We start from the raw sequence: 25,774 nt of genomic DNA, 5'->3' as shown, positions 1-25,774 counted from the left end.
GGATACGTTTAATTTGAAACTTGTTATCGTAATTTCATATTTTTACTGCTAAATATTTAGCAGATTAATTAACATTAATGTTAAATATGAAATCTCAAGACTAATTTACCGCTAATAATTAAGTTTGTATTCGAAAATGTCAAAATTAATTTAATTAAAAATAATTAAATTTAAAAAATTTATTATTTATCATCAAATATTACATTTTGCATTCTAACAAGCAAGATTTTTACTTTATTTTATTTTATTATTGAATTATTATATGTGCCAAGTGGTTTTAGTAAGTTATTTTACCTCATATACGTAATTATCATAAATATACACCTTTGTCAGACAGTATATTATTGCAGACATTATACCTGTTAGTTTTCTAGTTCTAATTAGCCAAATGATTAATTGCAATAGTAGTTTGTATTACTTCGCACATTTTATAGTCTATTCGAGTATTTTGATCAATTATCGCTAACATAATTGCGAAGAGGCAACACATGCATAATAGCAAGATTATGAAACTATTGATCGGTAAAAAAACATAATTTCGAAATGCTGACGTCAATAATTTGCCGTGTTTGACTTATATCTATTTTATACTTGCTTAAAATATTTAGCCTAATTATTAATATGACATTTGATTAATAATATTTTAATTGATCCTCGCATTTCATAATACACTTTTAATTACAAAAAAATTTTTGATTGAATCTAATCTTCGATTAGCTTACGTAAAATGATTATAAAAACTAATATCTACGTGAACATGTGTCATAATTGATTTTCTCGTTTATCATAATTCTTGTATAAGGAGTAATATACAATTCACGTTAGGCACAAGATCAAGAACAGGATCTTGTGCTATCGATTATAGGTATATTATAAAAGAGTATTTGAGAAATATACGAAAGTAAGCTCGATTTGTACTAAATACAAGCATATTTTTATTTTCATATATTTTAATCATGTATGAAACATGAAATATGTACAAATGCAATGCTATTTGCTACGAGAACAATATAAAGTAATATGAATACATCTTAAAATTTAAATTTTTAAGTATTTACAGCCAAATCAAAATTGGAGGTAAAATATTATATTGATTCAGTTATTTATGAACATATTGTAGATGTGTCATAAATGCGCACAATATGATAATTGTTTAAGTAAGTAAAAAGTGCCTTTTCACATTTTGAATCGACACGATATATTGTATATTACACAGCCTAAAATAATGCTTTGACATACATTTTGTTTTAAATTTATAACATTAAAATTAGATATTTGAATTTTGATATTTGAATGAAAATTGTCTAATCACATACTATGACGACATTGTAGTTTTATAATGTACTTTGTTACTGCACTTTTTATTGTACTATTTACTGCACTTTTTTAATACATGGCAGAATTTGTACATATGTATGTACATGTATAAATCAACGTGTTTTCTTTTTAAAGCATTGAGGAAATCTTGAGTTACATCTTTTAAATAGTCAGCGTTACGCGGCGTTGTTATCAGACAAAAAAATAATATATATAACGCATACGATAGAGGATGAATTTCAAGATTATTATCAAGATTTTTAATGAATTTTTTATCAAGATAATTAATGCATGTACAACTTTATACATTGCGGACTGGAGACGTAAATACATGTATTTTGTTTTTGTAGCATTGAAAACGGGAAACATTTACGTCTTTTAAATAATCTTTCGCGGCAAAATAATTAACAAGACGCAAGAAAAAAACTTTTATGCAATCAATATTATACGGTCTACAATGTGTTAAATAAAAAACATGACATACACAACAATAGAAATTCCACATCATATCTGTTAAATCTTGTAGCATTAGTAACTGTGGACGTAAAAGACAATTACAATTATTAATAGGATTCTTTTTTTTAACTTGCAGTGACACAAAGAAATTCCGGTATAAATTATAAAGTCATATTATGCATCGAGAATTGTATATGAAGTGATTTTTTATAATCCTGCCGTTTTTCCTTGTCGCCGATAGTCTGAGTTTGCGGTTATAAGATTATTTTCTTTGGATACCGCCGTAATTGCGCTGCCAATTCCAGAGAAAGTGGTAACGTTGTGTCCGATCTTGCTCAAGTAATTTAACGTGGCTTGGCAGAAACCGTTCTCGTTCTGCACGTTCATGGGTAGCAGCTGTAATTTTTTAATGATTACTTAGAAACACGATCATTAATCATAGTACGCACGATGTTCTACATACAGCACGTAATAAAAAGTGATATTCTCCGTTTAATGCAATATAGAAATTGCTTTTCTTATTACCATTTCTTATTTCGAGAACTAAAATAATTTTTTTTTTCCAGAAAAATATCGAATTTTTGCCTTGTAAATTAAATAAGAAAGATTTTCTGCAAACTACGCTTAAACTTAGAATTGCGCTTAAAATTGCATAAATAATGTAACTTTATTTCCGGTTAATTTTAAATAGATTTTTAGAACTTTACCAGAGAATCCTCGAAGTATAATTATTAAAACATTTATCATTAGAATTTTAAGAAACGTAAAAAGTTTATGAGATTCATATTCAAAAACCAATTAAGTAATTATTGAATTAAGGATCACTAATTATAATATGATGTCAGATCGGAACTGGCTGTTCGTACATACGCTAATATTTTTGGAACTTACTTGATGATGAAGCCTGTAGGCGTCAATCGCTTCTTTTATGTTATAATCGTACCAAAGATTAAGAATCATTGCAATCGCCACGCCGCTCGTGATCTTCGTACCGCCAGCAGCACCTATGACTAATCTCACATTGTTGTCTTGATCGACCTATGAAAGAGATTGCATAATTGATTTAAATATTAGTACAAAATAACTTATATATTTATCTATCTCTTCTCTCTAAAAAAATCGATTTTTTAAAAACTTTTAAAGAATATCTATTTCACTTTTTGAATTATCTGTTCCATCAAATTGTACGTGAAAAACATTAGATTCCAAGCATGAGACATGAACAATTAACGTGAGAAATCGTTTTAATGATCGCGTGTATTGTAAATTGTCATTACATCATTGAGTTGAGCGAGTCTCGGAATTGATAGACACATGATTGTTATTACGATTAATTACAATCTTACTGCAACTATATTATTAGACCTTGATAATGTAATGCAATGTCTATTTTTAAGCCATTCCGCGAGTTTCCGAGCTTTTGATGAATTTGTTCACGTTGCGATAAAATTGCTTACCACTATAGCCGGACTCATCGAGCTCAACGGCCGCTTGCCGGGCCGAATAAAATTCGCTGGTGACGGCGGGAGTTCAAAGCCGTTGGTTATATTGGGTGAGCTAAAGTCGTCCATCTCATCGTTAAATATTATACCGGTGGATTTCGAGCGTATCATCGCGCCGAACCTATTAAATAAAGATGCTTGTAAAGAGGCGAAACGTCGTGCTTTATACCGGCTGGATTACCGGTAGATTTCTCCGCGCGACTGAATCGTTCCGTTTTTAGAGTAGATATAAACTGCACATTGAACGGAAACATTGAATATGTGAGGCAATTCAATCGGTTTTTCTCCTCAATTTTTAACGTGTCTCTATATCGTATAATCTATAGCGCAGCTATAAAGCGCAACTCGCGCGAAAATATAGAAGATGTTGAAAATTGAACTTTTTTAAAATGATGATAAGCGCAAGTATTTACATCCCTTTGAATTGAAAAATAAATATTTAGCTTTGCAAATAATTTGCAATTTAGTTCAAATACTTTTGCGAATAATTCACTTACACTTGATTAATGGTCGATGTAACGGAAACTGCGGAACCGTCAGGTGCAAGAACGGAAACATGTGAAGTTCCTGCATCCACGATTGTTGCAGTAACAGCACCATATTCTTCCGGATCGTTACTTGTGCGGTTATCTTTTATCCTTTCCTTTATCACTTCCGCATAATCGTTGGACGTTAAATTAGCGAGCACTTTGTCTGCAAAGAAATAATTCTATAGCATTGAACGCTCACAATTGGCAGAATTCGAACAAATTACGTGTATAAGAAGATTGCAGAAAAATATATGAATTGGCGACTATTGTGTACATTCAGCAATTCTCAGAAACGTGTTAAATCGCGATGACATTGTAAATTTATCTCTTTTTTTTTATTAAATTACCAGTTTGTACGTTACTGCTAAGAAAAAATGCCTTCTTTTAAAAGAGATTAAGATTGTAAAAAAATTAATTAAAATACGTATTCTGCCAATGTAATTTTTATACTAGAATGAATGCGTTAACATTGTATTTTGTCATAATATAACATAATATTTCAGGTTTAAAAAATTATAATTTTTAATAATGTTATGTTAATCACTAAACTATTTCTAATCATTTTTAGATAACTCCATTCACTTTAGATTTTGCACTCGATTACTCGATGTTTCTTAAATAGACTAATCTTATCGACTATATTTAATGGTTTTCAAAATATGTTATCAAATCACACTTTAAGATTCTATACATTATGAAATCATAATCGTACCTATATCCTCGACGAAGTCAGGATCTCCCAATTCGGTTCTTCTTGCGTAAGCCCATTTGAATGTCTCCACTGTACGCTGCCACATCACATTCTCATTATCGATCGGTAGAAGTCGATGAAGAACATTCATCATGAACGTCAAAATTGCTCCCGAACCTGGCGGCGGAGCACTGTAAACCTTCAGGTTCCCCATTTTTAATTCGATCGGCTTTCTCCATATTGCTCTGTATAGAATTTGCATTATCAATGTAAATGCGTCATAACTTCCGCTTGCATAAACTGACGTTTTGGATCAAATCAATATTTTACATTTGTTATCAACAAGTGATTAAAAATAATTTACAAAGATAAAGAAAATCAGTCAATGAAAGAACAGTTCTATGTTTATTCCTATATAAATTATTATGTAAAAATAAATACTGTTTAATATTTTTATTTGATAACACAGTTTTACAAAAAAAATAGCTTTTTTTCATGCACAAGAATACAAGGTATCATTTCTTATAGCTCTTTTGATGCGATATATGATACTGATTTTAAGAATGCTTCAGTTTTTTTTAATAAAGTATATTAATTAGAGAACTCTCAAAAGGAATTTTTTGTTTACGTTATAATTAATAAGATTTAATGATTAAATATTGAGTCTATTAAATTATAATCTGATAATTACCAGGATGTGAGAGAATTGTTAGAGTCTATAGGCATCGTGTTTATTATAAAAACTATTATAAAACTTTTTTTTGTCAAACTGTGTAATTGTTGCGATAATAATTATCGATGTTATCTTACAACTGCTCTTTTATGTTCTTATCCTCTTAAATCGATAGATTATAAACAATAAAATCTGATGTAATTTCGACAAATAAATTGATATTTATTTGCTACGTTTAACTAATTCTTTCATTAACTAATTCTTTCATACAGGAATCACAGGAATATAAAATTATCATTTATGAACTACATTTTCCCTTAATGGCATCGATTAATATAACTCGTGTCTTTTTTACCCTTTTTTTAGCTATAACTTATCGTAACTCTCATTCGTGCTATCATAAAACTCTAAGTTCGTAAAAAGGATCATAAATTTGTAATTGTCTTTAGTCTATCTTTTTTGTAAATAATGACCGTTACACTTTGCGAATATCCCTGTGAGCCTGATATATGCATGAAAATATTGGAAAACTCGAAAATAGGAAAATGAAAAAAGGAACACTTACTTATAATTTTCAAAATCCTGTTTTGTGATAATCCCATTAAATTGTCTTATCTCTTCAATCAATTGATCAGCCATACTACCTTTGTAAAATATGTCAACACCCTTATCAGCTATCAGTCTCAATGTATTTGCCAGTTGTTTTCTTTTTATTCTATCTCCTGCCTATAAATGATTTTTATTGCACAAATTTATTTCTATGAAAAATATCAGATAAAAATCAAATTGACTTGACTTGGAATTGTAAAATAAAAAAGCTCTAAAATAAATCTAGACTTTACTCACAATCCACGTTCTATTTGTAGCAGGATTTATGAGTATTTCCGCCAAACTGCTCTCGTTCTTTATCATAGGCTCTTTGTTAAGCAGATACGCAGCGAGATAATTATTGACGAAAGATCCAACTTCGCATAATTCAATAGCAGGCTTAAATAATTCAGACCATGGCAAGTTTCCATATTTTTTGTGCGCTTCCCAATAGCCCATAAGTTCGCCTGGGACAGCAATTGCCAGTCCACCTGTTCGATAACATATAGATCTCATTTGTATAAAAATCTTGGAACTCATTTTTTGCAATAATGATTAAGCATTTTATAATTAATCTTGTTTTATCCCGATAGTAACAACGACAATAACTTTTACAAGCTGTTTTAGCATAAATATACAAAAATATTTGTCAGTAAATTTTAGTGTGGAAAAATCCTACCATACATGGCTAGATGAGCGTTGCCGTCGAACATATCTTCGGTCGCGGCCAAGGGAGCAGTCTCTCTTGCGTCCAAATAATCCGCTTTTTTGTTTTTTGCGTCCCATATTGTCATGAAAAATCCGCCACCCAATCCCATGCTTTAAATCAAAATGTAAAAATATGCTCAATGTATATTTTAATCGTAAAATAAAAATGGCCAATTTTTATTAAAGTGAAAAGCGCCTTCCGCCAGATAAAAAAAAAACAGAAAATTGTAGGAAAAAATGTACCTATGCAAAGATGCAACACCTTCGCAAAGAAGTGCTGCTATTGCCGCATCTACTGCCGAACCGCCCTTAACTAAAATATTGGCACCAATTTCTGCACATTCCTGGCCGCATGTCGATACGCCACCCTATTCATAGATATTTTAATTAATTAATTAATTATAAAAATTTGTCAGAAATTATACATCAGGCTCTATTTTTTAATACTTTTTTAAATAAAACTATGGGAACAATTGCGAAAATATAACGAATCTTTATTGCAATTAAATTAACTTTTTTTATTTAATAAGTATTACCTTTTTATAGCGGCCCAATTCAGAAGGACTGCGGAATTTTGAACCGCAATTAACGAGTTGCGCATCTTTCAACTTGCGTGTGACAAAAATTATTATTATTGTCACGAAAACGGCCACAAGTACAGTTGCAGTAACACCGAATATAACTAATTTTTTCCTATGTCTATATCTGCACAAAACACGTAAAAATATATGAATGTTAAACATTGAGTTTTTAACGATTAAAAATTAATCTAATTGAAATCATTGTAATCGTTTTATAGAAATAAATTTTGTATAGAAAGTTGTGGTTAAATATCATGACGGTCATTAGTAAAGTCATTAGTAAAGCGTAAAATTTCTGACTTTAGACAGTGCAAACATTATCTTCTAATTAAATTCATATTATAAACATTTTTGTACATGTGATATCAAAAATTAAAATTGTAAGGAAGTCAACTAAATGTACTACAAATTTTAAATTAAATTAACAAAAGATAAAACAAAAATATTCTTTAAATTAGAAAAACAAATCACGTACTTAAACATTATTGGATGTCTTTTTGTTGGAAGCGCAAAAGTGTTCTCGAATACATATGTTAGTTTGCGGATTATCGACGTTACACATCATGTCACTTTGTTAACTGTCGCGACGGAAGGACAATTGTTATTTAGAAAGTGATAAGTAGGATATAAACAGATCTCGTACTTAAAGCTGCGTATTTATATGATTGTATATCATGATTGTGAGCATTTATCTCGAATGAGCGCCGGATTAATGCTTATTCGGGTCTCGTTTGTAGATTCACACAGAGTCCGCATGAACACTGAGCTATTTATCAGTTCGCATTTGTAATAAGCACTACAATTGTTAGAACGAGGATCATGCGAACTGATAAATAGCTCAGTGTTCATGCAGACTCTGTGTGAATCTACAAACGAGACCCAAATAAGCATTAATCCGTGCGGCGCTCATTCGAGATAAATGCTCACAATCATGATATCATCTCAAAAATAATTCTTTTGTTAAAAGACAGCCTATCATCTGATACATATATTTTTTTATAAAAAAATATACGATTTATATCAAATTGCTACGTGATTAATGAAAGATATTAACTGAAAAATAGTAATCATAAAAATCAGTGGCACTTGAAGCTTCTACCGGTTCACATCGCGTGGCCTTGATTACGTTCTAATGGTTTGCCATGACCGCATTTACACCTGCATCACTGTTACAGAGATTTGTCAGCAATGGTAAAATACGATTATGATAACGTGAACAGATTTATAGATTTAAAGAAACATTATAATACTATGTACTACACTACTATACATACTATAATCATACAGTTTATTTAATAGCGTAAAACATAAAGCACTAATTTTATGAAAAACTAAAACTTTGAACAAGTTATAAATCAAAATATTATACTGAAATTAATATCAATTAATATTAAATTACAATCATTAATACTTTATGCTAATTTAAATTAAATCAAAAATTTTTAAAAACAAACAAAAAACAAGTAAATCAAAAATTTTTTTTATAGATTCTTCGATTAATAACTGATTAACATTTATGATTGATAAGACATGTCATTATCTAAACGTCTATATAATTAAAGATATGTAGATATGTATTAGATATGTAGAAAAAAATTGAAAGATACGAATGTGCTTGCCGCCTGGCTGTGACTATCACCTTCATTGCCGGCTTTGAATCAAGAACGTGGTCCAGCTATCATCATGTAATCACGGATTTACACATGCACGCGACATTTACTATGCAATTTGCTGAGATTGCGTAACACTGTGCATTCAATACATCTGCACAAATTTAAGCGTTTAGTTGGTGCAAATATAACTTTATCAGTTTTGTGATGCATGACTTTCAAAATATAATTCTGAAACGACAAAAGAATAACAAAAATAAGCATTTATGATTGATTAATTTTTGCGAGATTCGCGAGATTTATTTAATCGAGGCGCATTAATTTTACTCATGCAGAAAAATAATCAACATATAAATATATCTAGATAATTTATGAACTTCTTACATCTAATATCAAGTGTTCAAAATATACAATACACAGAAATGACGTAATAAATTAATATAATATTTACATTTTGTTTAGATAATCGAGGAAATAGCGGCTTGTCGCGATTTTATCAGTCAGAATCAGATGTGAATTAATTATCTCATATTATCGGGCAACACACACTAGCATACTGAAGTAGAATTATTCTTTTAGATACGCATGATTTATAGCAATATTACGCATTAATGCCGAAATGAATATATTTGTTGTGACATTCTATGTGTGTTGACGCATTAATGAGTTTCCGACAGATTGTTTCGAAGAACATACAAAACTTTTCCACTAGTCAGGTATTTTATTTTTACGATTTTAATTTGTCTTGTTTAATTATTAGTATAATTACAGGTGTTATAATTTAAATTACATGTCAGCTACATTCATCTACTTCTGTTTTCTTAATCATGATTCTACTTAATACACTTTAGAGGTAATGCAACATAAATAAAGCAATGATAAATTATTAATAATAATATTGAACAATTTAATTTATTTAATAATATATATAATTTATATTATAATTATTAATTATAATACTTTAACTTTTTAATATATAATTTTTCTGTTAAATGTTAATTTTTGACAGAATTTGCTATTAACGTGCGAATTTAATAATAATAAAGAATTTGAAGATGTTTTTGAAAGAATCCTCGTTTAAAATCTTATTTTTTTTGTATTCGTTCTTTGTGCAAAGAAATTTGCTATTTCATATGGCACTATCTACGTAAATAAGTAATAGCTGCAATTTTATCTACAACTAGTCGCCAGTTAAATGGTTTTGCAATTATAATATTGATTATATCGTTATTAGCGTGTATTGTTAGACGGAATATAACAAGCCAATACGTATTGTCACCAACCATGACTCATAGTTAAAGCAAAAGCCACTTTTAGTAAAAACACTCTTTTAATATTTCCGTTTCATTTATTCTATTTAAAGTATTGCTGGTTCTCGCACATTTGTGTGTACGTAATGATTAAATTTCTACACATGTCAACATATAGTACATTAATTGTATGTGATTACGCTATTACTAATCACTCGAGTATCGAACAATCTTATCCTTCGCCTTTTAATTTATAATACGGAAGATAATCTTTTACTATATCTTTTAATTAAAAAACGGATAACATAGTTATCTTTAATGTGAAATGTACGAATAAGTGAAATTTTATCATTTTAAACTCTTAAATTTTTTAATTTGCGATAATTTCGAGCTATTCAACAAAAATTTCTTGTACAAATGAATGTATTTAGCTCTTAGGCACTATGATAGCTCTAATCATAGTATTAAAGTATTAGTTTACTGCTGCCATATTCGGGCATTGCTCCAAATGCTTATTCTTATATATTTTATTTGTATGTTATTTATTTTTAAAATATTAATTGATAAATGCAATAACACATAATTATGTACTCGGCCACATATTATAAACATTAAACGAATGAATTATTTTGAAGATATACCGGATGAGCACATTATCACAAATCACAAGTATGCCGCAACACACATATTTGCACTGTTTAAATATCACAAATTCTGCAAATCATAAAAATAAAACATTCTCACAGTGTTAATAATCACATATAAAAGTAATTTAATTAGTAATTTAATAGCTATGTTTTAGCATCTATTGCACATTAAAATTTGCATATGCTTTTTATTAATTGACCAATTTTTCCAGAATGTTATCCCAATGTAAAATTGCGCAAAAATCCTTGACGCATTTTTGCTTGCTACCTGCGTACATGCGCGAACAGCTGCGAAACAATAAAAAAAGAAAGTATACGTACCCGATCATGTTGTACAGGCGAATGTAACTCAACGAGCGTAACAGAGCGACCAGCCTTGACTAAACGTTTCTATCACGTTCGTTTCTCTTATAAGAACATACCGTGTTTCTATTCATCCCCACCAGCTCGCTTAAAAATTCCAGAGGCCAAAACGGAAGTGTGTTATTTATATATTGTATTTTTTCTTTTATTTTTACGCTTCTTGTTTTCTCATTCTTGCTTTTTAGCAATTTTTGAGGACATTAATTTTGAATAAAATTTAGTAATTTTATTAAAAATTAATGTCAACCAATTTGGAAATAGAGTATAACAATCATGCAATGTAGTTGTATATTTATAATTAATCTTGAAAAAATATAACACGAATTAAATACGGCTGCTTTATTTTTATCAACGTGAAAATTACGTGAATAATCAACGTGAATATAAAAGTGGAAATAAAATATAGCTGCATTTAATTTTTTATCATATTTAATGCCTAACGTTGAAAAAATATAATAAATATATTGTTAATTTTTAATGAAATAAACATAAAAAACGCTTATATTAACTTGGAATTTTTATTTTTCAGCAAATGGATTTTTCTTTGACAGGAAAAACCCAAAAGATGACACAAAACAGTAAATCACAGGAAAGTACAGGAATATCCACTAATAATTTTTATTATTCCTGTAACAATTTTCTTTAGAAAAAATATATTCTTTTTATATTTTATAGATTAGATTTATCACATGAACTCTATAACTATAAATATCATATATGTATAAATATTGCATACATTATTGCAAGAACACATTGTAATAAATAATACTCATCTACACAGTGATAAGTGCAAAATAAATGCAAAATTAAAAGAAAAATTTTTTACAATATTATCGCTGAAGTATGAGACATGTAATATATTGAAATAAGTAAATATTGAATATAAATCAATAAATTGGAATATTGATATTTTACATCCAAATATTAAAGTAACGTTTATTGCCAATATTATTACTGTATATTTACACTGAATATCCTATCTTTGCTTTACATATGTATATATATTATATGCAGTAGTATTAAATCATAAAAAGTTATATTGCATAAATAATCGCAACAAACCAATTAACACAAAATGATTTGCTGTGATCGTTTCATGAAAACCGATCCGACGAACATGCTGCTCTAGGGAATTGCGTCGTCATGTTCATGTCTGCGCGCCGCAACGAAGCGGTGAAGTTAGCTGACTGCTTGGAAAACGGCGAAGTCATTTCCAACCTTTTGCAAAACAGTGAATATTTTGAACAACCGAAACAATGTCGGCAAGATACGATAGAGCGATCACGGTATTTTCTCCAGATGGGCATCTGCTTCAAGTGGAATATGCTCAGGAAGCTGTCAAGAAAGGCTCAACAGCGGTATACTCAATAGTTTGACATAACCTACTTTTTCTCCAAAAATTGTTTTCAAAAATTTTACTTAGTCCTCTGATTCTCTATTAATTTGAATTGTTTTTGTTATTATATAAATAAATTTTATGTATAATTTAATTGTTTTATTCATCTGTTTTGCGAATGACTCTGCGAATTCTTTGAGTCAGGTTAGAACAGTCACTTGCATCGTTTTATTATTATCATTATTACATTCTGGCATTTCATATTGTAATATTTGATCTTAAAAGAAAAACAATTTACATTTATATTGTTTTTAAATTATAAAATTTAAAGTAATTATAGTCACACACATGAGTTTTTAAATAAAATTAATATTAATTTTTTAATTAGTATTAATTTTGTTTTATTTAGATGCATTGTAATTTTTATGTACGAACAGGTTGGTGTGCGTGGCGCCGACGTAGTAGTTTTAGGCGTTGAGAAGAAATCTGTCGCTAAATTGCAAGAAGAACGTACAGTGCGCAAAATATGTCTTTTGGATGATCACGTAATAATGGCCTTTGCAGGTATTACATACAATATTTATAAAGATGTATATATATTATTTTAGTTTAGTTTATTATATAAAAGATACAATTACTATCCTTTTCAACAGGTTTGACTGCTGATGCAAGAGTATTAATCAACCGTGCACAAGTTGAATGTCAGAGTCACAAGTTAACTGTAGAAGATCCTGTTACTTTAGAATACATTACGAGGTATATTGCAGGTATGTCCAACATCTACAGATACTTCCGATTAGTAAAAAAGTTAAAATTACTTAAAATAAATCTATTCCCATATCATTTTCAGGATTAAAGCAAAAGTATACACAGAGCAATGGCCGTAGACCTTTTGGTATATCCTGCCTCTTAGCAGGATTTGATTATGATGGTTCACCACATTTATATCAAACAGAACCGTCAGGAATTTATTATGAATGGAAGGTATGTTCATAACATTGATTTCACAATCTTCTGTTTAATAAAAATTGAATTTAATAAATCAATTTATATAAATTTCCAAAGGCAAACGCAACAGGTCGTAGCGCTAAAACTGTACATGAGTTTTTGGAGAAATATTATACTACAGAAGAAGTTTCGACAGAAAGAGGTTGTATAAAATTAGCGATCAGAGCGCTACTCGAAGTTGTCCAGTCTGGACAAAAAAATCTGGAAATAGCTGTAATGCGACGTGGGCAACCACTGCAGGTATGTTTGTAATTTTCATCAAATTACACAGTTTTAATTAATTTTGATTTAAAATATATGTTCATTTTTGACAAAACATAGATGTATAATAATGAAAATAATGTATTTTTTTATGATACAGATGTTAGACACAGACACCATAGGTGAATATGTAACAGAAATCGAAAAGGAGAAAGAAGCAGAAGCGGAAAAGAAAAAACAGAAAAAGTGATGCCTTTGTACCCCATTGTGCATTTCTCTATCATTATTAATTTTTCTTATAAAATAAATATGCTACAAATAGGAAGAAGACACACAAAACTCGATAAAATTGTGACTTTTTTTATTCATACCATTTACTTTCACAAAACTATGTGAAGTGTGTATACAAAACTACTAATGTTTTAAAATTGACAATTACGATTATGGAAGATGATCGTAATTTGCTGTCAGCTGTTTTCAGCAATAAATAATTTCATATCTGTACATACATCTAACTATTCAGTGTTAATGTGTATGTGAAAATGCTTTCTTTTATATATTAAATTCTTTTAAAAAAGTGGTATGTCAATTTCAGTAAATTTTTTTACTAAGCTAGAAAATGTGATTTAACAAACAATATAAATAAATTCATGCATCCATGATTTTTATTAATAATTTAATATAAAGAATATTGTTTTATTCAGGAATATATTCTGGTGAGAGAGATCTTCCACGATGATTAAATACTTGGAAAGATGGTAGATTCCGCAATGTCTCCCAAGATTTATTTTCCAAATCAACAACTGCCCGAATTTCTTTAAAATCACCAGCAATATACATAACTCCATACATTACAATAAATAAGCTGGCTATACCTTGGATTAAAATCTGTAACAAATAATAGTCTAATAATAGAATGTTTCAGAAAAAAAGAACATATCTATTAAATAAATTTATAAAATATTTTATACACAGCAATAGTAATCTTTAAAAAAAAGCAAGTAACGATATAAAAAATTATGGCTTACATCTATTGGCAAAGTAGTGAATTCCTGTTCCGTGATTCGCAAGTAGGAACGATCTACAAACAAAAAATTTTATGATAAGTTCTATTTGTTTTAATTACATTTTCTGTTCCTCGTTTGCTTCATCGTTCCTTTTAGGAACACATGTTTATTTCATTTAAAATGTACAAAGCAAATAAAAGAAGCAATCTATAATCGTAATGTAATGTTAACATTACGTTAACCTAGAAGAGTATAATTCAGTGAGAAACAATCGGACAGTAGAGAAAAATCAAAGCAAATACTTACGTTGTGCAGCAGAATAAGCTGCATGTAATATAGATGTAAATCCTACAAATGTTAAAAATTTATGCATAGCCGTAGCAGGCATGATGACAGATCATGCATCGAAATCCTGCAAAACCATGCGAAACACGACCAAACACAACTGATAATCGATCAAAAGTTGTCCTTAATCAAGTCAGTGTAGCCAAATTTGAAACGCATGAAGCAAGCAGCATGCCACCTAAGATAAACAAAATAAGCATCACCCCTTAGATTCTTTCTCTCTCGAAACTGAATAATTTTTAGCCAAGACTCAAACCAAAAATGATTTAAATGTTGGCTAAAATGGTTTGAGTCTTGACTAAAATGGTTTACAGTTTACATTTGCGACGAATGCATGGAACACACGTGATTACTTTTATGCAATTGCAACTCGGTATTTTTAATTATTGTGTTTTTATAAAATTAAATTTAAATTGAAAGTATAATTCAATATACGTTTACGCTTTGAACATGGGGGTAAGTGTTATTAATTTTTAAGTATATTTTTATTTAACAGACAATATCTTAAAGTTTAACCTAAAAAAAAATATTGAATTTAAACTTTTAAATATATAAAAAACTTTTAAACACTTAGGAAATTAACTTTACTTGCAAGAAAGTTATATAATTATTAATAATTAATTAATATATTAAACTTTAGAATATACATTTCTTACAATATTTCATTCTGATGTAGGTTATTTGTTTATTAACTTGTAACTTGTCGATAGTTTTACTTAAATTATAAAATAAAATGAAAAAATCAGAAATAGTTTATTACTTAAAAAGAAGAATATTTAATTTAAATATATCTATGATATCATTTATTTTATAGAAACTAAAGAAGCCAAAAATTAGTAAAATTAAAAGAAACAATCAAAAAAAGACAAAGCTTTCAAAACAAGGGAAACTTAAGACTCGGCGACATAAACCACTAAAGAAACAACCTCAGAAATCAGCACCACCACAAAAAGTAGTAGAAGAAGAGGAGAGTGATCATGGAGAAGATCTGATGAATATGATTGAAGAAGATGACTTAAATTTTATGAAGAAAGCCATATCTAACAAATCCTACAACTTATTGAAACATATTCGCTTAAATGAGTATGAGTCAGAATTTAAAAAATAGGATTTTTTTATACAACATATTATTAATTGTTTTTTATTTTAGAACAGATAAAGATCAGAGTAAAAGAAAAAGAAAAAATATTGAAAATGACAAACCATTAGAAGAAATGTATGAAAATAAAATTGCTAAAATAATGAAAGAGAAAGATGGAAAATCAATACGCATGTTGCTTCCTATAAAAACAAAGAATGGAGTTTTAGAAAAACGTGTTATTGAAGAAGATGTTGAAATTGCAAATAAAGAAGACAATGAAACCACAAATAATAATAATCAAGAAGAGAATGGAGAAAATGATGAGCAGGAAAATAGTGACACAGAAATGGATATAGATACACATGTAAGATTTAAATCTATTTGAATATTTAGGAAATTTTTTACAAAAATACATTATCTATTTTAAAAACTTTTAGAATAATTTGGAAGGGATTGATAAACCAGTTTCTACTGTCGAACTTCTGGCATGTCGCGAAGATCTATTGAAATCTAAACGATTAAAAATAGGTGTACTTTCAAGTGGCATCTTAGAAAATCCAGAGCTCAAATCTAGAAATTTAAAAATACTACTAGACATGATGGATGAAAAAGATTCCGAAGTCTACATCACTGTCAGAAAATTAACAACGATATCTCTTTTAGAAGTTTTTAAAGATTTGCTACCATCATATAATCTCTTACAGGTTTCTCAAGAAGGAGTACTTTGTATGTATATATGTATATGTAACATTTGCAAAAGTTATAATATATATCTACAATAATTTTTAATGAATTTTAGTGAAGAAAAAGACTCTTGCACTACAGAATTATGAAGCTACGTTGTTGAGAAGTTACAAAAAATATTTACAGAAACTCGAACAAATGTGTAAGATTTTGAGAAGAAAAAAAGGGGACACACGATCCATACACGAACGAGAAATACAATTAGGCGAAATAGCTTTATCATGCATGTGTGAACTTCTCACTGTTCATCCATATTTTAATTTCTCCATTAATGTAGCTAGTTACATTATTCCTTTCTTAGACAACAAACGGAGCAACATAAGAGAAAAAACAATGCAATGCATTTCTCAAGTATTTAAAGAAGACAAACGTGGTCAGCTATCTCTCACAGTAAGAATATATTATAATAATTTTATTTTCGTAGTATATATATATATATATATATATATATATATATATATATATATATATATATTTTATATCTCAACACATAAAAAATATTTAACGAATTATTGTGTCATATCTTGTGCTAATAAAATTTTAGATAGTTCGAAAATTAAATCAATACATCAAGTCAAGGAAACACTCTGTATATCCTGAGATCATAGCAGTGTTGCTATCTCTTCGCATAAAAGATGTTAATCTTGATAAGGAAAAGGAAGAAGAAACGAAGCAAAAGAAGCTCATGTCTCACAAGCAAAGAATTCTCGCATTAAGCAAACGCGAGAAAAAGAAAAACAAAAAACTCGAACAAGTGGAAAAAGAATTGCTTGAGACAAAAGCTGAAGAAAATAAGCAGCAAAAACACAAGATTCTCACGGAAATAACGAGTATAATCTTTACTATATACTTCAGGGTTTTGAAACAAGCTCCTAATAGCAAAGTATTGTCTGCGTGTCTGGAAGGACTAGCCAAGTAAAGCAAATTGCATACTGCTATGTGTATCTTCTACTGACATTTTCTATACAATATTTTATTTTTACATTTCAGATTTGCACATTGCATCAATGTAAACTTTTACCAGGACTTGGTAAGCGTTATAGATAAATTAATAGAAGAAGGTAATTTAGGATTGAGAGAACAATTACATTGTGTTCAATGCATATTTACAATATTATCTGGCCAAGGCACTGCACTAAATATCGACCCGTATAGGTTTGTATTTAATGCTACTTTGCAATTTTATATGCAGAAAATATTTTACATGTTAAAAATAATATAAACTTTTTGTTGTAGATTTTACGTACATTTGTATAAAAATATATTGAATGTCCATTGTGGGAGGACACATGCGGAAACCGAGATTGTGCTAAAGATCTTGATACAAATTCTCATTCATCAGCGGAAAAGAATTACGCAAACGCGTATGGTAGCTTTTGTAAAAAAAATAAGCATGTTGTCTCTGCAATCGCAACATAATGCGACGCTAGGATTTCTCGGTATTATCAAACAGGTTATGCAACTCACTAAAGCTGCTCACGTTGCATTAGACACTGATTGCATCGGAGACGGTCATTATCAACCTGAAATTGAAGAACCTGATTATTGCAACGCTCATAGTTCCGCATTATACGAGCTTATTGCTTTACAGGTACATTTTTAATACGGTATCTTTTTCATTTGCTGAAAGACAGATAATACGATAACGTATTTTTACAGCGTCATTATCATACTGTAGTACAACAACTTGGGAAAAATATAGCATATACAGTACCTACGAGCGGTGAGGGCAGTTTGACTACCGAAATTGCAAAATTGTAAGTAATTAGCTTTACTTGATAATTTATAATTATAAAAAATATCACATATGACTTATACAATTAATACGAAAAGAAAACTTAGTGTCAGATTTTTACATTTTACTATTTGCTTTATTATTTTTAGATCACCAGAGGAACTTTACACAGAATACGATCCAGCTGGTGTAGCATTTAAACCTGCTGTACCTGTTCCAAAGAAAATTACTGTTAAAAAATCATCGAATTTAAATTATAGTATGAGTCCTACATTCGAAGAATACGTTAATACTTTTAACGTTGACAAACTAGTTGAATTAGTTGAAGATATAGACTTTTACGAAGCTTATACGAATAATTTATGAAATTAATAAAACAAAATATGTATATGAAAAATACGATAGTTTTCTATGACCAAGAAATATTTTACAACAAAATATATTTTGCAATAATAAAAAAATTAAAAACATTTTAATATAAAATCAATATCTAAAAGTCAAATATCAATATCGAAATTCAAAAAGCTATTTATGTGACTTACAACAAAAATTGTTTTAAAGATATTTATACGTAAAGTGGTATTTAATAAAATAAATTTTGAATATGTATATGATACCGCGACACCACACTGTCAACGACATTTGTCGATGATCGCCGAACGTTTCCGATTCCACGGATTCCACCTACTTGCTCCTGTCAGCACGCGATTTACGATTTTGACATTATTTTGACATGTTTTGACGTTACTAAGAAAATTAAAAATATATTATAATAAAACTTAAAAGATGATGTCCGAAAGGGATTACGCGCCTTTGAGCGCAGCATGTGTTCGTTCTCTTAATGACAAATTGTACGAAAAACGGAAACCAGCCGCGGTAGAAATCGAAAAGTAAGGTTATATATATGTATATTATTTTTTTACATTCTTGTATTGCTACATTCCTCGAATTTAACATAATAAATTCGACAGGATGGTGAAAGAATTCGCCGCTCACAACAACACCGTACAGATCAAAAGATTACTGAAGGTTCTCGGACAGGACTTTGCCACTTCGCAGAATCCGCATACACGCAAAGGTGGCTTAATCGGTCTCGCAGCGATTGCCGTCGGTTTGGGAAAAGACACTGGCCAATATATAGAGGATCTGATTCATCCTATCCTGGCATGCTTCTGTGATTCTGATCTGAGGGTCAGATATTACGCCTGCGAAAGTCTATACAATGTAGTGAAAGTGGCAAGGGGTGCGGTATTGCCTCAGTTTACAGATATTTTTGCAGCTCTCAGTAAACTGGCCTGCGATTCCGAGCAGAATATAAAAAACGCTACCGAGTTACTCGATAGACTAATGAAGGTAATCCTAGCATTATATAGTATTACCTGCTGTCGCCAGCAAAAGCGTTTTTACATAGTATGCTTTATATAATTTCAGGACATTGTAACAGAAAGTGGCCTCTTTGATTTAGTCGGATTCATGCCTTCGTTGCGTGAACGTATTTATACTAAAAATTCATTTGGCAGACAGTTCGTAATATCATGGGTGTCTGTGTTGGATGCAGTGCCCAACATGGATTTTATTATATTTCTACCGGAGATACTTGATGGATTGTTCAGGATATTAGAAGATCCAACGCCAGAGATCAAGAAAGTTACAGATACAGTTCTTGGTGAATTTTTACGTAGCATAAAATCTAATCCCGCGCGAGTGGATTTTCCAGCTATGATAAATATATTGATTACACACGCTCAGAGTTCAGATGAATTGCTTCAATTAACCGCCATTACATGGATAAAGGAGTTTGTATATTTGTCGGGTCCTCTTATGCTCCCATATATGTCTGGCATTCTCTTGGCTGTTTTGCCATGCTTAGCCTATGATGGTGATACGCGAAAGAGTATCAAAGAAACAGCCACTCAAGTAAACACAAATTTAATGAAATTAATAATCATGGAAAATACAGAGATTACAAATAAAAAGCAAGAAGATAATACGAACTCCAAGAAAGAGAAGAATGGTAAGCAAATATTTGCTTATACTTTAATAAGTAGCCAAATAGTACTTTGAATAATTTCAAATATATTTCGAGTGCTTCAAATCACTGCAAAGATTATTTGAAATCGGAAGTACAAATTATTCTTAAAATTCAACAGTTTTAAATAAATTAAAAACTTTATATTTTACATGATAATCAATTTCTTTTTCTTCATGTTTATTTTCAGATGTGAAAGAAAATTATTCTTTGACTGAAAGCTTGGATCTCGCCAGTATCGTAGAAGTACTTACGAGATATTTACTGTACGTATCAGTCCAAACCAAAGTTGCGGTTTTAAAATGGATACATCATTTATTCATAAACATTCCACATGAAATGTTTAATCATATCGAGGACTTGTTTCCGATATTAATGAAATCTCTAAGTGATACTTCCGACGAAGTGGTGCAACAGACTTTAGTAGTAATGGCTGAAATTATCAGCTCAAAATCTCCGGAGGCGGTAACGACTGACCCCGACGCAAAAATGCAGAATAAATACTTCACAAAGTTTATAGTCAATTTATTAAGAGTCTTTTCAACCGACAGACACTTGTTGGAAGAACGAGGCACTTTCATTATAAGAGAGTTATGCATACTTTTGAGCGCGGAAGATATATATAAAACGCTAGCAAATATATTACTAGAAGAACAAAATTTAAGCTTTGCGTGCACAATGATACAAACTCTGAACGTTATCCTGTTAACCAGTTCCGAGTTATTTGATTTGCGCAACAAGCTCAGGCATTTGGATTCTCCAGTAAGTACACAGTGTTACTCAATTTCTTTGCAAAATTTTATTCATATTATTGAACATATTGATTTTATATTTTTGCTTAGATAAACAGAACATTACTGAGATTTTTATTTTCAGGATAGCTGCGCCTTATTTGAATGCCTATATGTATCGTGGTGTCATAATCCAGTCGCGACAGTGGCTTTGTGTCTCCTGTCACAGCATTATCGACATGCATGCAATATCATTCGATCGTTGTATCCTTTATTCTATTTTATCTCATCCTATCGGAAAACCTATCGGTTTTCATCATTTTGACGACTGTTTTAAAACCTTAACAATATCTTTATGCGTGTATCAGCGAAAACATAGAAGTAACAGTAGAGTTTCTCACGGAAATAGACAAATTGGTACAGCTAATAGAATCGCCGATATTTACTTGTAAGTATTCAAAATTTAAAAGATATTAAAAGAGTATTACATTCTTTTCTTGTTTCAGATCTGAGGCTGCAGCTGTTAGAATGGGAAGAGAACGATGCTCTAATATACGCGTTATATGGTTTACTGATGATTCTACCGCAGAGTGAAGCCTACGCCACTTTGCAACGTCGTTTAGCCGCGATACCTCCAGCTACGAAGCCGATACCTAAAAGTGAAAAATCGCAAAAGAAAACGGACGCTTATTGCCCGTTTAATTTCAGTGAGCTGTTGAAACATTTTCATGTAGTTCAGGAGCAACATAAAGAACACAAGCGCAAACAAAGACTGAACTCCTTAGTCGAGAGGAATGCTAGTCACATAGACGTGTGAGTCACATATGCATTTTTACGACGCGTGAATACGTACGGATTTTACGTATAACGTATATAAAGGGGAAAAAAAAATATATATATATATATACGCCTGATTTGTTAATTTTTTACCGAATCTGCATAATGATATAAGATAATTGTACATTCGCACCTGTGTTTAGCTTTGTTATAAGAATATGATGATTATTTATTGAAACACAATCGTTGAAAAGTCGTTAGAAATAAACAACCGTATGTTGACTTTAAAATAAAATAACGATTTATTTAGTCAAAAGGATAAAAGTACGAAGTCGCGTCTACACTTATACTTATCTACTTAACAATCTGTACATCAATAGCTGTACACATAATCTGACTTCTAATATATACACCCTGATTTTCAGTCTTCATCTCATAAGTATCGTCGAATTGATAGAGAAATGACAAAATTGCACACATTAAAGTTCATATCCCGAATCGCCTATATCTTCCAATCTATCAATCGCTGACAAATGGTCAAGCTGATCTATGAGCAGACCATTTTCATAAAGCAACATCGTAACTTGTTCTTGCGTGTCGCAAATGTTGCGCCATTTCTTCGTGCTCTCTTGGGCCGGCACGTTTGTTTTTTCGATCGTTTTCGACTTGCCCGGAAGCCTGTCCAGCGAATGCAGTAGATTCTCGTAACGCTCTTTACTGTCTTGCGACAAACGATAAGAGAATGACTCCAAGGCAGTTTCGTAAATATCGATGTCTTTGTCTAATATTTGAGTTTGCAGGAACACCGTTTGTGCCATTTTGTACCAATCGGCGACGCACTCGGATCGCTGCGTCATAGCCGGTGCACATTCCGTCTCGAGAAGCACTTTCAATCGGCGTCCCGTTTCCGTGACCTGTTCATTGAATCAAATTACAGGAATTAGCAAATTGTAAGGAATAACTTGTTTCGGACGCATAATTCAATATCGCTGCAAATCAGAAAGCGTTACGTAAATTTAATTTATGTACCTTTATACGTTCAAGAACGTGAAACTGTTCGTCGTTGTAAGTAAGATTACGAGTGGCTCTGTCTCTCAGCAAATGTTGCCATCCATCCCTCAAACGGTCGACTAACGTCGCTGCCCTTTGGCTTGCTTTCGTGGCCCACGGGCACCATAAGTTTCGAGTACTACTGTCCCATTCTCCGCGTAAACTACCTTCCTTTACATACCTGTAATTTGTACTAATTATATTTCCTCCATTATCCTTTATTAAATTCACTATGAGTCATGGAACCAGAGTGAAAAATTTAATGTTTATAAACAATCATGAATGTAATTATATTTTAGGATGATTTACCTTTGATGAAGTTGCACTATCGCTGGCGTCAGCTCAGTCGTGAGCTCTTTGCTCTTCGTGTCTAATTCTTTCCGCCAATTTTTCACCTCCACCGGAGTTTGACTCCCGAATTTTCGAAAGACATGCTTGGCAAAAGTCTCGTTCTTCTCTATAGCGAACACAGTGTCCTCCAAGGCCTTCGTGAATTCCTTCGCATGCTGGCATTTTCCCAGCACTCGAGTGAGCTCCGTAGACAACAGACTACTAAACGCTTCTATGGCATCTCGCGACAATTTACTGCACAGTGCCAGTTTGTCGATTCTACGTTTACAGACGTGACCGACGGAACACGCGACCTTGGCTTGACTCGCGTCGTTCTCCACGGAAACGAGATTTGCGAAGACGGGAAATTTAGGCAGTTCGCTCTCCACTGGCAAGACAACGTTGTTGTTTTCTCGCGAGAACAACATCAACGGTTTGTCGTTGCTGGTAGCGGGATATCCCTTGCCCGGCATAGACTCCTCGACGAGATTCGTGAGAGGGGTTTCTCCCAAAAGAAGAATTTGTGCATGGGGCATAATATCGGTTTGATCTTGAATGTGTATCTGCAGAGCGACCAGCTTCTCTTCAGGATGCAGAAAGACCTTGATCAAGCCAGCTTTGTGAACGTTGAATATGTGAATGGATTTTCTGCAGAGTGTGTCAGTGACTTCGCTGAAAAATCGATCAAAGCTCCAGATTCTTTGCGGATCTACCTCCAGCAGGCCGGCCAGTAGTGGAGTCACTATCTTCTTCAAGCCCACGCTTAACTGGCAGCTCTGCGGCAGCTCTCTGTTCCATTCAATCGGTCCATTCTCCGAAGTTTGCAGACCAGATATTACACCCGACGCTTTTTTCGTGGTGATATAAAACATGGTCTCCTTGTTCCTTCGTCCACCGAATGGTCTGAACGGCAAGTTTCCTGTCGCAACATGGTAGAGGGTCACGCCTATAGACCATAAATCGACAGTCGCACCGAACGTTTTACCAACAGGTTTCCTCAAGACTGCACGCTCATACATATCTGGATGCAGATATTCCTCAGTGCCGTACAGAGAAACAAATTGCTGATCTTCCTGCAATTCTCGAGCAGCCCCAAAATCAGTAAGCTTGTATATTGTACTGCCATCGTCAGCGATGAATTTCATTATATTACCTGTGTGAAAGGAAAACAAGCAATTAACATATCTCAAAGATAAAACACATATAAGTATCTAAGTCACATTTTCTTACCTGGTTTTAAGTCTCTGTGAACTAAATTATTGTCACGCAAGTGTTTCATACCAGCTGACAGATGCTCCAGCACTAACAAGAACTCGCTCTCCGCGAGACCATAAGTGTTTTCGGGATCATCCAGGATGTTAAAGAGACTACCACCGGTGCAGAGTTCCATGACGATCACCTTACCTCTGCCCTCCTGCTCCTCCTCAATGGCCAACAACTTGACAATGTTCTCATGCTTGACCTTTTTCAAGACCTCAAATTCTCTCACTTGAACATCATGCGGCCGCATATGACTGAGCTGATTGAAAGTTTTGACCGCGACGGGTTCCCCGTTATTCTTGTTGACACCTTGGAACACTGCGCCGGTCGCACCCTTGCCAAGCACACTGGTAGTGCACCAAACATAGTTGGCGGAACCACGAAGGAAGGACATAATGTCCGAGTCGTCTTTTCCTTGACATTAGCGAACAGCTTTCACCTGCCTCATTCACTGGTCTTCCACGAATCCATCATTGATCTTGTATACATTTCGTGACTTGTTTTTCGCACTTTTCCGTACTGTATGTCGACCACACTCATATAATTAATTACAAAATTATTTACAACAATAGTAAACTGATGCAACTTTCCAAAAACTTTATAATCTTGATACAACTTCGACGAGTTCAGATTTTGACGTGTTCAGATTTCGACGTGTTCAGATTTCGACGTATAAGCAAGCGGAAAAAATCCGTATGTCTACTCGAGAAAACGCAAACAAAACTATAATTCTTTTTTTTATATTCGTAAAATCGGAAATTAAATTTATTAAAATTATCCTGGTCTCAGTTTCGGATAATTTTGCAGACTTCAAAAACTGATAAATATAAATGCGCTTCAATTACAGTTTTTACACTCTTCTATAACTTATTTCTTTTCTCTTTCCTTGTTCAAGCGGAAAAAACACTCTTTTTATTTTAGATACCACACCTGCAACAAAGTGCAGTTAAGACCCTGCTTGATATCTGTTTAGCTATATATTATTCCACTTTCTACATTTAAAACGATACAGGTATATTGATATAGATCTTCAAGGAAAAAAGGAGAGAAATAAAATTTGAAAGGTGCAACTAAAACAAACAGGTCCATTATCTCTGATTTCTTCATTAATTAGATTAAATGAAATTAGATTAGGTTATGTTATTCCAATTACCGACGCAGCATTCAAGTTGGATAAATCGGTCCCAACATAAACGACAATCGGTAAAGTGAATCACTACTTTG

The 25,774-nt window shown here is 31.6% G+C and overlaps 6 protein-coding genes across 8 annotated transcripts; 3 read left to right on the top strand and 3 right to left on the bottom strand.

Annotated features, from left to right (window-relative positions):
• Nucleotides 1-164: 164 nt before the first annotated feature.
• Nucleotides 165-10,979, bottom strand: LOC105677207 (glutathione hydrolase 1 proenzyme-like). Of its 2 annotated transcripts, none has more exons than XM_012375650.2 (11): nt 10,875-10,979; nt 7,002-7,170; nt 6,709-6,833; nt 6,437-6,576; nt 6,016-6,248; nt 5,735-5,895; nt 4,518-4,741; nt 3,773-3,968; nt 3,231-3,396; nt 2,665-2,811; nt 165-2,169 (listed from the first exon to the last, which is right to left on the bottom strand). In XM_012375650.2, exons 1-11 carry the CDS (start codon nt 10,880-10,882, stop codon nt 1,981-1,983), a joined length of 1,758 nt encoding a protein of 585 aa, XP_012231073.1. In that variant the 5' UTR covers nt 10,883-10,979; the 3' UTR covers nt 165-1,980. The 2 variants fall into 2 exon arrangements, with proteins under 2 accessions (XP_012231073.1, XP_067204018.1); XM_067347917.1 differs by lacking the exon at nt 10,875-10,979 and adding an exon at nt 7,522-7,790.
• A 1,068-nt stretch (nt 10,980-12,047) lies between these two features.
• On the top strand, nt 12,048-13,810 carry LOC105677219 (proteasome alpha4 subunit). Its single transcript, XM_012375672.2, has 6 exons — nt 12,048-12,274; nt 12,690-12,816; nt 12,906-13,019; nt 13,103-13,236; nt 13,318-13,500; nt 13,622-13,810. Exons 1-6 carry the CDS (start codon nt 12,173-12,175, stop codon nt 13,709-13,711), a joined length of 750 nt encoding a protein of 249 aa, XP_012231095.1. The 5' UTR covers nt 12,048-12,172; the 3' UTR covers nt 13,712-13,810.
• On the bottom strand, nt 13,806-14,957 carry EMC5 (ER membrane protein complex subunit 5). Its single transcript, XM_012375674.2, has 3 exons — nt 14,775-14,957; nt 14,490-14,542; nt 13,806-14,349 (listed from the first exon to the last, which is right to left on the bottom strand). Exons 1-3 carry the CDS (start codon nt 14,854-14,856, stop codon nt 14,158-14,160), a joined length of 327 nt encoding a protein of 108 aa, XP_012231097.1. The 5' UTR covers nt 14,857-14,957; the 3' UTR covers nt 13,806-14,157.
• Nucleotides 14,958-15,096: 139 nt separating this feature from the next.
• Nucleotides 15,097-18,770, top strand: Noc3 (Nucleolar complex protein 3). Of its 2 annotated transcripts, XM_012375670.2 has the most exons (10): nt 15,097-15,269; nt 15,628-15,896; nt 15,964-16,258; nt 16,332-16,620; nt 16,694-17,028; nt 17,183-17,553; nt 17,629-17,793; nt 17,875-18,229; nt 18,298-18,395; nt 18,523-18,770. In XM_012375670.2, the coding sequence occupies exons 1-10, from the start codon at nt 15,264-15,266 to the stop codon at nt 18,737-18,739; spliced, it is 2,400 nt and encodes a 799-aa protein (XP_012231093.1). In that variant the 5' UTR covers nt 15,097-15,263; the 3' UTR covers nt 18,740-18,770. The 2 variants fall into 2 exon arrangements, with proteins under 2 accessions (XP_012231093.1, XP_012231094.1); XM_012375671.2 differs by lacking the exon at nt 15,097-15,269 and having other exon boundaries at nt 15,757-15,896; nt 15,969-16,258.
• Nucleotides 18,771-19,020: 250 nt separating this feature from the next.
• Nucleotides 19,021-22,040, top strand: LOC105677181 (protein VAC14 homolog). Its single transcript, XM_012375608.2, has 7 exons — nt 19,021-19,263; nt 19,345-19,726; nt 19,805-20,387; nt 20,593-21,164; nt 21,279-21,397; nt 21,502-21,581; nt 21,640-22,040. Exons 1-7 carry the CDS (start codon nt 19,160-19,162, stop codon nt 21,948-21,950), a joined length of 2,151 nt encoding a protein of 716 aa, XP_012231031.1. The 5' UTR covers nt 19,021-19,159; the 3' UTR covers nt 21,951-22,040.
• A 148-nt stretch (nt 22,041-22,188) lies between these two features.
• IKKepsilon (I-kappaB kinase epsilon) lies at nt 22,189-25,654 on the bottom strand. The gene is made up of 4 exons (XM_012375607.2): nt 24,521-25,654; nt 23,270-24,443; nt 22,940-23,141; nt 22,189-22,824 (listed from the first exon to the last, which is right to left on the bottom strand). Exons 1-4 carry the CDS (start codon nt 24,942-24,944, stop codon nt 22,390-22,392), a joined length of 2,235 nt encoding a protein of 744 aa, XP_012231030.1. The 5' UTR covers nt 24,945-25,654; the 3' UTR covers nt 22,189-22,389.
• Between the last annotated feature and the right edge of the window lie 120 nt (nt 25,655-25,774).

Source organism: Linepithema humile, chromosome 1, assembly GCF_040581485.1.
Source record: "Linepithema humile isolate Giens D197 chromosome 1, Lhum_UNIL_v1.0, whole genome shotgun sequence".
NCBI classification, from domain to species: Eukaryota; Metazoa; Arthropoda; class Insecta; order Hymenoptera; family Formicidae; genus Linepithema; species Linepithema humile.
The sequence above is the reverse complement of the archived record's forward strand: the minus strand, read 5'-3'. Positions and strand labels throughout refer to the sequence as shown.